Source organism: Balaenoptera borealis, assembly GCF_965194805.1.
Source record: "Balaenoptera borealis genome assembly, chromosome: 20".
Lineage (NCBI taxonomy): Eukaryota > Metazoa > Chordata > Mammalia > Artiodactyla > Balaenopteridae > Balaenoptera > Balaenoptera borealis.
The window spans coordinates 1,930,192-1,943,492 of record NC_138879.1 but is presented as its reverse complement, the minus strand read 5'-3'; the positions used below and the strand labels follow the sequence as shown (position 1 = coordinate 1,943,492).

Sequence of the window (13,301 nt, the reverse complement as noted above, 5' to 3'; positions counted from 1 at the left end):
ACTTCATTTCTGAGCCAGCCTGGCAGACACCTTAAGTGAGTGGACGGTATCTGGGCTTCGCCGGTGGGGCCACTGCTGTCCCACTGTCACTGGTCATCCTCCTCCCTCCGAGACACCTATGGCTCATAACCGCTCAGGTCCTCAAACCCCAGTTTGGACAGCCTAAGGCATTGCTTGAACCCAGTCACCCAGCCAGGAGACTTATTCAAGTTACTTCTCAACCCAAGAGTTTTCAAGAAATACGTTGCTCGCTCATCACAGGTGAAACTGAAACCACACAACTCACATTGGGACTTGAACGCACGGTCTTTTAACCGAGATCACACACCTGGTCTCAGGACTTAATGAAGCTCAGGTTCTGGATGTCTCATCGCAGAAAGAATTCAGTGAGAGACAAGGTAATAAGTAAGAAGTGGATTTATTTAGAGAGAAACACACTCCAGAGTGTGGGCCATCTCAGAAGGCAAGAGCAGCCCCAGGGTATGGGGTTGTCAGTTTTTATAGGGGTGGGTAATTTCATAGGCTAATGAGCGGGAGGAGTATTCCAGTTATTTTGGGGAAGGGGTGGGGATTTCCAGAAATTGGGCCACTGCCCCCACTTTTTGATCTTTATGGTCGGCCTTGGAACTGTCATGGCACCTGTGGGTGTGTCATTTAGCTTGCTGATGTGTTACAGTGAGTGTATACTGAGGCTCAAGGTCAAGTGGAGGTCAACTTGTCTGCCTTGGAACTGTCATTGCACCTGTGGGTGTGTCATTTAGCTTGCTGATGTGTTACAGTGAGTGTATACTGAGGCTCAAGGTCAAGTGGAAGTCGACCTGTCTGCCATCTTGGACCTATTTGGTTCTAATCAGTTTATGTAGTGTCCTTGGACTATGTCATTCTTTTAAAGGTTTTGCCCTACCCCCTTCCCTCCTGTTTCAAAACTAGCACCAGCCTTTCCCTGGATGCTCTGTGGGCAAGACCCAAACTAGTGCCGCATTATCAAGCTCATCCACTGGGTTCTCGCAGAGATTTAAACATTGTTCAGACCACTTGAAATGCTGGCTGAGATGCCCATGAAGGGTATTTGTCCTTTTCTCTTTTTTAAAGTATGAGCAATGCACTCCTCTAACCCCTATTGTGATGCAAGTTTTCTAAGTGCTTGAAAAGTTTAGGTTTTAGTGGATTACGAAGTCCCTGGCATTGTCACTGAAATTCCAACATTTCGATTTTCTTCTGGTTATCATATCATTTTTAAACTTGCAAATGTTCAACAGCACTGCCCAGCTCAGATTTGCACAGGACACTGGCAAAACGGGAGCCCACAATGTCGAAGGCGAGACACGTTGGCTGTTGAAGCTACTGACAAGGGCAGGAGGCCTTGCTGCGCTGCAGTGCACATGTGGGCCATCTCTGGACATAGGGAGCCCCAAACAGCAATGCCCCCTGAGAAAGAGATGCGGCAGCTTTCATGTGTTTCACAAATAAATTGTTTACCATTCTCTTGGTGGGAATGTAAGTTGGTGCAGCCACTGTGGAAAACAGTATGGAAGTTCCTCAGAAAACTAAAAATAGAACTACCATATGATCCAGCAATCCCACTCCTGGGCATATATCCAAAGAAAACCATAATTCAAAAAGATACACATACCCCAGTGTTCACTGCAGCACTAGTTACAATAGCCATGACATGGAAACAACCTAAATGTCCATCGACAGATGAATGGATAAAGAAGATGTGGTACATACATATATATAATGGAATACTACTCAGCCAAAAAAAAGAATGACCTAATGCCATTTGCAGCAACATGGATGCAACTAGAGATTATCATATTAAGTGAAATAAGTCAGAAAGAGAAAGACAAATACCATATGATATCACTTATACATGGAACCTAAAATATGACACAAATGAACATATCTATGAAACAGAAACAGAATCAGGGACATAGAGAATAGGCTGGTGTTGCCAAGGTGGGGGAGGGGGATGGGGGAGGGATGGACTGGGAGTTTGGGATTAGCAGATGCAAACTGGTAAATATAGAATGGATAAACAACAAGGTCCTACTGTAGAGCACAGGGAACTATATTCAGTATCCTGTGATAAGCCATAATGGAAAAGAATATGAAAAAGAATGTATGTATATGTATAAGTGAATCACTTTGCTGTACAGCAGAAATTAACACAACATTGTAAGTCAACTATACTTCAATAAAAAATAAATTAAAAAAAAAAAACCCTCACCAAAATGTACTTTTAAAACGGGGCCATTTGGGACTTCCCCAGTGGTCCGGTGGTTAAGAATCGCCTTGCAATGCAGGGGACGCGGGTTCGATCCCTGGTCGGGGAACTAAGATCCCACATGCCGCGGAGCAATGAAGCCCGAGCCACAACTACTGAGCCCGCCTGCCTCGACTATGGAGAAGCCCGAACGCCGCAATGAAGAGCCCGAGCACCACAGTGAAAGACCCCGCGGGTCGCAACAAAGATCCCATGCGCCACAGCTAAGACCCAACGCAGCCAAAGATTAAATCAATCAATAAAATGTTTTTCTTAATAAAAATAAAATGGGGGCATTTGATCATATGTAAACTGGACCTCATTAAAGTGGATCCCGAAAAATGCTAGTCAAAAGAAAAATTGTTCATCGTCATCATCATAAATTGTTTAATGTGGTGAATCTGCAAGCTGGATAACCCGCACCTACATGTCAGAGAGCTGACTGTAAGAGCAAAAACTCTTCATTTCTCTCTGGGCCCCAGTTTCCCCCACGTGATGTGTGATGTGGGCGCTCTCCGATGTGAGCTGCTGGAAACGAGTTCAAGGCCATGGGGTCTTAGGCCGCAACCCCTATTCTATCTCCGTGGAACTGGAGTTTAGGAAGTCTGAAAAGGGACCCCAAAACCAAGGCTCTGAAAATGTTGCTTCTTTTTTTTCCCCCGGCCGCACCATGCAGCTTGTGGGATCTTAGTTCCCGGACCAGGGATTGAACCCGGGGCCCCAGCAGTGAGAGCTCAGAGTCCTAACCACAGGACCGCCCAGGAAGTCCCAAATTGTGATTTTCTTTCCCCAAGGATTCCTTTTTCTTGCAACCATGATGACATCATAATTATGTTGTGAATGGTGCCTCTTCTGACCACAAAACTGGCAAATTGCATCGACCATAGATTGAAAAAAACATGAACGGGGACTTCCCTGATGGTCCAGTGGTTAGGACTCCCACCCAGCGCTCTCACTGCTGGGACCCCTGGTTCAATCCCTGGTCGGGGAACTAAGATCCCACGTGCCACGTGGCAGGAAGGAAGGAAGGGAAGAAGGAAGGAAGGAAGGAGGGGAGGAAGGGAGGAAGGAAGAAAAATGACTTGGGGACTTGGTGGAGGAATGAGCAGAATCAAGCAGATTCCCAGAGGACAGCTGAGTCTCACGGCCCAGCTTGGGGAAGGATGAGGGTCCAGCACAGACAGAGGGAGGAGCTTCTGGAACAAAAGCTGAGCCAACATGCTTGACCCTCCAGCCAAGGGAGGGGGATGGGAGGAGACCAGGGCAGCAGAGCCCAAGGTTCAGGGGACACATAAGCGCCCACACCTACCAGGGACCTGCTGCCGTCTTACAGGACTTAACCCATTTCCTCCTCAAAATGACCCACGATGATGCCACTACTGTCCCATCTTACAGATGGTCAGACTGAGGCCCAGCAAAGTTTAGTCACGAGCCTGGTGTCCCAGAGCTAGTAAGTGACAGAGTCGGGCAGCTTGGTTCCAAGTCCCGCTGCGGTTAACTCGCCTCTGCCTGTCCAGAAGCTTAGATCCAGAAGTCCGAACCCAGGCACACAGATTTTGTCGAGCACCTACCATGCTCCAGGCATTGTTTTAAGCACTGGAGCCATGAACAAGATAGATTAGATGGTTCCTCTAGGGGGCTGACATTCCAGGATGAGAGACAGGCAATAAAGAAGTAAACAAAGATCATGTCGGTGGTGATATGGGTCATGGAAACAAATCAGGAGAAAAAGTGAGAGACACGCTTGGTGAAGGGTTAGGGAGGTCAGAGAGGCCTCCTCCAGGATGTGACACTGGAGCCGAGACTGACCGGCCACTCAGAGCCTGAGGGGAGAGCTTGCCAGGAAGAGGGAAGGAACAGCCAGTGCAAAGGCCCTGAGGCAGACGGAACGTGGGGAGGGGCTTGGAGATGAAGTCAGAGCCAGCAGGGGGAGATCGCAGGCATCTGCAGCCTTGGCAACCACACGCTCTCGGCCGGTGGAGTCTCCTGTCCAACGGCTGCATCAGTGACTGACATCTCAACCACGTCTCTCAGTTGCCTCTTCCACCTTCACGGCACAGAGATCCTTTGTCAGCTCCAGAAGGAGAGGAACTATGGAGACTCTAATCTGCACCTCCTTTGACGGCCTCCTTCCCTCTTCGTGGCAAAGCCAGCCCAGGCCTTGAAGGACACTCTCGGTAAATTCACCTCAACCTCCCAGCCCTTAACGATAAGGCTCTAGAGTGAGAGCACGTTGATTCAGCCACTCGCTAACTCTGGGCGAGTTACTACCTGGATTTCCTCATCTGTGAAAGAAGAGAAGCATCAGGTGGTTGAACGACCTGAACGGGGCGATGCCCAGAGCCTGGTGCCTTGCAAGCACTGGTACGGGTTAGTTACTGTCACAGCTGTTGGGTTGATTCAAATACAGCTGTTGGCCCGGCGTGCACGGTCCACGTAGAGATTTACTGGGGTTTGTCCCTGGACCCCGTTCCTCCTTCCATGAGTTATCACTTAGACCTTTCCATAGGCAGAGTAGCAAATTCACACTGACAATGCAGATGGATATTGTTTCTCATAACAATAACAAAAATAACCGTAGCTAACATTTATCTGCGTCTATGGTGTGCCAGGCTCTGTGCTAATGCTTACATAGCTAATTCTTCATGTAACCCTCACAACATCCTATGAGGTGGGTGCTACCATTGCCCCCTTGCAAAAAATGAAAGCAAACCTCTGAGGAATGAGGTGGCCCGTCCAGGGTCATACAGGTGGAAAGTATTAGAGCTGGGATTTGAACCCAAGCCATGTGGCACCAGAGCCTGCCCTCTTAAGCAGGATGCTTAATCTTCAAAGCAACAAACATCTCATGAGTAGGTGCTGCGTTTCAGACTATGTTAGGAGCAGAGGCACAGATATGGGTCGTATAATGGCTAATCATAGTATTCTGGGTGTAGTACAAATTATATGTGTAGCAGTAATGTCTCTGGGTTGAATCGTGTCTCCCCAGATTTCATATCATTCCAGAACCTGTGAACGTGACCTTATTTGGAAATAGGGTCTTTTCAGACGTGACCAAGTTGAGATGAGGTCATACTGGATCAAGATGGGCCTTAACGCCAATGACTGGTGTCCTTACAAGAGGGAGGTTTAGACACACACGCAGGGAGGTATGTGAGCTGTGGAGGTGGATGACGCAGGGGTGAGGCTGCAAGCCAAGGGCTGCTGGCAGTCACCAGAAACCAGGAGAGACGCCTGGAACGGACTCTCCTTCTGAGCCTCCAGAAGGACCAACCCCGCTTATGCCTTGATTTGGGACTTCCAGCCTCTGAACTCTGAGAGGATAAATATGACTAGTGGCCCATCTGAGGCCACCAATTTTTCTTATAAGTCTAGTTGATTGACCGTGTTGTGCTAGTTTCAGGTGTACAGTAAAGTGATTCAGTTATACATATATATATATATTCTTTTTCATATTCTTTTCCATCATGGTTTATCCCAGGATATTGAATACAGTTCCCTGTGCTCTACAGTAGGACCTTGTTGTTTATCCATCCTCTATATAATAGTTTGCATCTGCTAATCCCAAACTCCCACTCCATCCCTCCCCCACCACCCCTCCCCCTTGGCAACCACAAGTCTGTTCTCTACATCTGTGAGTCTGTTTCTGTTTCGTAGATAAGTTCATTTGTGTCATATTTTCGATCCCACATATAAGTGAAAGCATATGGTATTTGTCTTTCTCTGTCTGACTTACTTCAGTTAGTATGATCATCTCTAGGTCCATCCATGTTGCTGCAAATGGCACTATTTCATTCTTTTTTTTTTTTCCCCACACGTGGGAACTAAGATCCCACATGTGCAGCATGTGGGGTCTTAGTTCCCTGACCAGGGATCGAACCCGCACCCCCTGCAGTGGGAGCGCGGAATCTTAACCACTGGACCGCCAGGGAAGTCCCAATATTTCGTTCTTTTTCACACAGGCCACCTAATCTGTAGTAATTTGTTGCGGCAGTCCTAGGAAACGAACACACTAATAAAAGGGAGACAATAGAAAAGATAGTTTCTCAAGTCACCCTTAGCCCCTGTTTGGCAATAAGCGTTCTTTCTGAAAGTCATGGTTCCCCACTGGCGGTGAGTAGGCAGGGAAAAGCCCGTGATGAATCAATCCCTGGCCTCACAGGAAGCTTGCTTTCCTGTCAACAAAGCACAGGGTGAAAAGCCGTCAACCTCAGGCCAGAGGGCTGTCTGCCTGGCCACAGTCACAAGACTCCGATGGAGAGAATATTTTCATCCAAGGGAGGAAGAAGTAGCAGAGCCCACCCAACTGTGTTTGCTCTGGTCCCCGAGATGCCCTTTCCGCTCAGCTGAGAGCGTGCAGGTGGGGACAGCTCATAAGAAGAATCCCGAGGCTCACAAATTGCGGTTTAAATAATGGGCCAGATATTTCCCCACAAACCCACTCGACACGAAAAGCAGAAGTTCTTAAGCACTTGGCAACCCAGTTCCCTTTGAGGATCTGTTAAATGCTCTGCACTAACACTCAACCCTAGGGAGAAAAAAAAAATCTGACATGCAAAATTTGGGGTGACATTTCAAAGCACCCTGAACTCCTGAAGCCCATTTACTAACGAACAAATACTTCTGAATAGCCTACTAGGTGCCGGGCACCGTGCTAGGAATACAAGGGTGGAAGAAGAGACGAGGCATTTTTCTTCCTGAAGCCCAGAGCTAGAAGGGCAGTGTATAATCTCCTGTGGCTGCCATAACAAATTACCACAAACTGGGTGGCTTACAATGATAGAAATGTATTCTCTCACGATTCAGGAGGCGAGAAGTCTGAAATCAAGATGGCAGCAGGGTTGGTTCCTTCTGGAGGCTCAGAGGGAGAGTCCGTCCCAGGCCTCTCTCCAGCTTCTGGTGGTGACTTTGGCTTGTAGGCACATCACCCCATCCTCTGCCCCCCTCTTCACGTCACCTTCTCTGCTGCACGTCCCTCTGTGTCCCCTCCTCTTCTTACAAGGACTCCGGTCGTTGGATTTAGGACCACTCTAAATCAAGTAGGATATCACAGAGGTCTTTAACTAACGACATTTGCAAGGACCCTATTTCCAAATAAGGTCACGTTCTGAGGCTCTGCGTAGACATGAATTTGGGGGTGACGCTGTTGAACCCAACACAAGTGGCTAAGCAGTCACCATGGAGAGCAGCAAAGGTACACCTGAGGCATCCAAGAAAGGGTTCCTGAGGACCTCATGTGGAGTTAGGAACCAGATGGTGAGTAGAAACTAAAACAGGAGTAGTGGAAAGTGCATCAAGAAGAACTAATCACTATATGTATCAATGCAATAGATAACCAACAAGGACCTACTGTACAGCACAGGGAACTCTGCTCAATATTCTGTAATAACCTGTGTAGGAAAAGAATCTGAAAAAGAATGGGTAGGGGCTTCCCTGGTGGCACAGTGGTTGAGAATCTGCCTGCCAATGCAGGGGACACGCGTTCAAGCCCTGGTCTGGGAAGATCCCACATGCCGCGGAGCAACTAGGCCCGTGAGCCACAACTACTGAGCCTGCGCGTCTGGAGCCTGTGCTCCGCAACAAGAGAGGCCGCGACAGTGAGAGGCCCGCGCACCGCGATGAAGAGTGGCCCCCGCTCGCCGCAACTAGAGAAAGCCCTCGCACAGAAACGAAGACCCAACACAGCCAAAAATAAATAAATAAATTTTTTTTTTAAGTAAAAAAAAAAAAAGAATGGGTATATGTATATGTATAACTGAATCACTTTGCTGCACACCTGAAACTAACACCACATTGTAAATCAACTATACTCTAATATAAAATAAAAATTAAATTTAAAAAAAAAGAAGAAGAAGAAGAACTAATCACATAGGTGAGGCCCAAACAGAGGGAGGCAACAGCTAAAGAAGCCATCAGACAGGAGGGGCCGTGCAGAGGACCAGTGCAGAGGACCGGTGCAGAGGATGGGCCGGGCTTGTACACTGTTCTTTGGAGTTTGGATTTTATTCTTAGGGTCACCAAATGCCTTTGAAGATTGGAAGCAGAGAAGTGTTTCTAGAAAGTTCACCTTGGCTGAGGTGAGGAGGACGGATTGGAGAGGGTGAGACCAGACGCAGGGACACCAAGGGTCCCTATCTCAGGGGAAAGCTCCCGGCTTAAGGATGCAAGTGGCTGAAACTCCAGAGACACCCCATGTGTTGTCCTAACCAGCCGGTTGAGATGATTCCCACGGAGCCAACAGGAGGGGTTTAACCCAGGCAGGTGGGATCTGAGCGGGCCAGTCAGATCAACGTCAGCCCAAGAAGAAAACCGATCTAAAATATTCATAAAACTTCGACCAGTTCAGATATACACCTCCTCCCCTTTTGTGGTCCCTTAGCGTTAAGTGCGCCTTAAATGGACCAGTAAGTCCTGTCCGCTCACAGATAAGAAAGTCCTTTGGCCTTCATGCGCCCCGCTGACTTTCAGTCACTCTTCAAGGGCACCTTCTCCCTTACACCCCCAGGCTGGGGTCCACACCCTCCCCACAGACTCCAAAAATTCCTGATGCAGCCTCTCGGACTAGATTGTAATCTGTACTTTCCTTTCAACCTGTCTCCACTATGAGAGCTTGAGGGCAAGGATTGTTATTTGTTCACCTTTGTGTTCCCAGCTCCTAATACACACACACACACACACACACACACAGACACACACAGAATAAGTGTTATCAGAATTCCCTGGCAGTCCAGCAGTTAGGACTCAGTGCTCTCATTGCCGGGGCCGCAGGTTCGATCCCTGATCAGGGAACTAAGATCCCAACAAGCTGTGCAGCGTGGCCAAATAAAGAACAGTTATCGTATGGACAGATGGACGGATGGATGGATGGATTCCTTCATGATGCTGTACTGGCTTCAAACCAAAGCCATCAATCAATTAATTAAATCAACATGGACCCATCAATTGCTCTTTAAGTGCTTTATGCGGCCCCCTCCCCCCAAAAGAGTCAGGATAAAATATCCAAAGAGATGCTGGCTTGGCATCTCCTGGCATCTCAGGACTCACCTCATTCCTTCTGCAGCCATCTTATCAAGGTTGGCAGTGTCCTTCGTTTCTGCCCAGTTTGCTCCCAGGTCACCCCACCCCATGTCATCTGCCAAAATGATCACGAAATTCGGTTTCTGGTCTCTTGTTTCCCCACTGAAGCTAAAATCCACGAGAGGATAAAGACATCCCAGGAAACTCACCCCCACCAACAAAACCTTTAGGAAAGGCCAGGCCATGGCGATCAGGGGAGGATTCCAGCTGTGTGGAGTGGTGCAGTGGTGGAGTTGGCAAGAAGCTGCTGGCGGTGACGGTGGTGGTGGTGATGCCCACAGGGATGGTGGGCGCTACAGAAATGAGGCCCCCGTCTGGAATCGTGATTCAAGAGAGTCGGGAAACACACAACCCTGAACTTGACTTTCTCCAGCCCAGCCCCGTAAGGTGACGGGTCGTGTGCAGCAATCAGACCTCAGTGTCAACAACTGCTCTTTGGCCACTTAGGAAATGACCCCTCTGTGCTCAGAGATGTGAGAGCCGGAGCACAAGCCTTGCATCCATTCGGGGCTCCAGCTGGCGAGTGCGGGATAAATTTTCACATCTGCAGAACACCTGGACAGTCTAGAAGCCACAGTCAGTCCCAGTTGAGTTTCTGAGTTCCAGATGGTTGAAGGCTTCGTGTGTCTGTAAGGTTTCCTGAAAGAACAGAAATTGATGAGAAAACAGAGTTAAAACTGCCAGCGCAGCTGTGTTTTACTCAGTAGCTTAGGAAATAATCACTTTTCCAGGCCGACAGATGTTTTCCTTCTTATTCGACTACTGAACAGGTTCATTGCTTTCTCCACCTGAGAAACAGTGATGCTGATATTTGCAATAGACCTATAATTACAGGGTTGGAAGCAACAGTAGAGATGATCTCTCATAACCCGCTCACCGTATAGAGGAGAACATTCTGAGGCCCCGTGTTCCGGACAGAGGGGCAAGGACCAGCACCGCACTGTGTGAAATCCCCCTGGTCCCCGACTCCTACCTCACTGTGCTTCTCTGATTCACAAGACATTCCCAAACTGAGTGCGACCTTGTCAAAACCATCAAGGATTCTAGAAGAAAGGGTGAGACCCTTATTACCTTATTACCAAGACATGATTCTTTCTAACAGTCATGCTGTAAACTAGCATTTCTATATAAAATTCTTTTTTTTTTTCTTTTTGGCCGCACCTTAGTTCCCCGGCCAGGGATTGAACCTGGGCCCTCGGCAGTGAGAGTGCTGAGTCCTAACCACTGGGCCGCCAGGGAATTCCCCAATAAAGGAGCAGTCTGGTTTTGTTTTTGCTTTTTTGCCACACCGTGTGGCATGAGGGATCTTAGTACCTGGACCAGGAATTGAACCCAGGCCCCCTGCGGCGGGAGCTCAGAGTCTTAAACACTGGACCACCAGGGAAGTCCCTCTATATAAAATTCTTGATAGAAATTAATTGGGAAGAAAAGGAAAGGAAAAAAAATCAGTTAATGGTAGAATCTAGGTGGACAGTCTAGGGAGCTCACTGTAGAACTCTTTCCATTTTGCTGTATGTTTGAAATGTTTCATAATAAAATGTTAGGAAAAAATGTCCAAAAAATGTTTAACGGAAATGTGTCCCTTTACATCTTGACAATGTAATTTTTTTTTTTTTTTGCACTTTTTTTTTTTTTTTTTTATAGCTACTTTATTTATTTATTTTATTTTATTTTTGGCTGTGTTGGGTCTTCGGTTCATGCGAGGGCTTTCTCTAGTTGAGGCAAGTGGGGGCCACTCTTCATCGCGGTGCAGGGACCGCTCTTCATCGCGGTGCGCGGGCCTTTCACTATCGCGGCCCCTCCCGTCGCGGGGCACAGGCTCCAGACGCGCAGGCTCAGTAGTTGTGGCTCACGGGCCCAGCTGCTCCGTGGCATGTGGGATCTTCCCACACCAGGGCTCGAACCCGTGTCCCCTGCATTAGCAGGCAGATTCTCAACCACTGCGCCACCAGGGAAGCCCGACAATGTAATTTTTAATAAGAAAATCTTAAGAACATGCTCAACCGGTGCTTCTCACATTTAGATGTACATACAAATCAGCTGGAGATTTTATTAAAATGTAGATTCAGTAGGTGAGGCTGGGACCTGGGGTCTGTATTTCTAACATAGCCTTTAGATTACATTTTGAGTAGCAAGATGCTTAGGAAAAAATATCCAGATTCTGGTCCGAGAAGAAAACTAACATAACTGGAGGTGATTAACCTAACTGATACTTAACCTAACTAGAGACCTAGCTAGAGATGATTCAGCTTCAGCGGAAAAACACAAAACAATAAATCAGGTTGAGTTTTGAAAGACAGAAATGGAAGGTTATGCTTTCAACTGCAGGTTGCAAATGGAAACACAGAATAAAACCATATTACCCCTAGTTCACCTAAAAGCCCTAAATTGACTAGGTTAGTAAGGAGACATAGACTTGAAATTCTGGATCAGATTTTAAAAACCTCCATGGAACACCCAACCCATTAAAGGAGAACCAAGTTATAATATATAAAGATGCGGGACTTCCCTGGTGGTGCAGTGGTTAAGAATCCGCACTCCCAATGCAGGGGGCCCGGGTTCAATCCCCAGTCAGGGATCTAGATCCCACATGCACGCCGCAACTAAGAGTTCGCATGCTACAACTAAGGAGCCCGCCAGCCACAACTAAGACCCAGCACAACCAAATAAATAAATAAATAAATAAATAAATGAACAGTCACATTCTTCAAAAAATAACAGTAATACTAATATATAAAGGTGCTAGTAGGGCTGGGGTTATGACAGATGCCATTTCCAGTTGTGTATCCCTGCCCTTGAGGAAGGAATGCACAGCCGACCAAGCCAGCCAGCCAACCCAGTGGCCAACCCAGATGGATGGGAGTGGTTGGAGGTATGTAAGTTCTGGAAGATCCAGATAAAGTCAAAAGGATAGGCAGCTATGCACTTAATCAAAATAAAAGGAATTCCGAGTCAACAGTCATGTCATCTGGAGGGCAATGAATCAATTGTTCAGCAACGCAAATTCTTCTGTTTTCCAAAAGGAAAGTTATTATTTCAAACTCAATTAGATTCAACTGGTATTTGTTGATCTTGAGGCCCCAAAGACTTCTCCCTTTCTAGAAGAAAGAGGCTTTGCACAAGCAGGGTGCCTAACAAACACTTGTTGACCTGCCTTATTCTACTGGCTTCTGACCATGAGCAACAGTGGCAGGGAGCTTTTCTTCCTAAAGCTACTTAGCTTGGAACACCAGAGCGGCCTCATTCTTCACCCACAATGCATTGCAGAATGACCCAACACAAAACGCCCCGGGGGGGGGGCAGAAAAAAACCACTTAAGAAGGAAGTTAAAATTAAGGTGGGAACATAAGTAAACAGATTGTTTTTCTTAAGAATTCTGTGGATAAAACATTCCTCTGAGGTTTTCAAACAGAATCATTAATACTTAAAATTTTTATGGCATGGAAATAAGCTAATTTAGCCAGTACACCATTGCCCTAGCCTTCACGCCCACACCTCCAGGGAGACACTTAATCCTTTCCCCACTTATTGTTTTTAACTAAAGGGAAAAAGCAAGTCAGACATTCAAAGAATGGACTTCAAGCCACAGACCTTGATTAAGATCCAAGCTGACATTATGGAAAACAGTATGGAGGTTCCTCAAATTAAAAATAGACCAACCATATGATCCAGCAATCCCACTTCTGGGTCTATATCCAAAGGAAATGAAATTAATATCTTGAAGAGCTACTGGCACCCCCATGTTTATTGCAGCATTATTCACAATAGCCCAAGTATCCAGTAATGGGTGAATAGGTAAAGAAAATGTGCTGTGTGCATTGTACACACATAATGGAATTACTGGGCCTTAAAAAAGAAGGAGATTCTTCTCCATGCATAACAACCTGGATGAACCTGGCGGATACTATGTGAAGTGAAATAAGCCAGGCACAGAAAGACAAATACCACATGATCTCAC

At 47.0% G+C, this 13,301-nt stretch overlaps 1 protein-coding gene across 14 annotated transcripts in view; it reads right to left on the bottom strand.

The window, feature by feature from the left end:
* ARSG (arylsulfatase G) overlaps nucleotides 1–13,301 on the bottom strand; it is a 117,135-nt gene that overhangs the window by 61,490 nt on the left and 42,344 nt on the right. For 10 of the 14 annotated variants that reach the window (XM_082370464.1, XM_082370468.1, XM_082370469.1 and 7 more), the window contains exon 2: nucleotides 9,311–9,982. In XM_082370464.1, the coding sequence (XP_082226590.1) occupies nucleotides 9,311–9,528 (218 nt within the window). In that variant the 5' untranslated portion in view covers nucleotides 9,529–9,982. Of the gene's footprint in view, nucleotides 1–9,310; nucleotides 9,983–10,316; nucleotides 10,927–13,301 lie in introns of those variants that run through there. The other 4 variants (XM_082370465.1, XM_082370458.1, XM_082370461.1 and 1 more) reach the window with 4 other exon arrangements.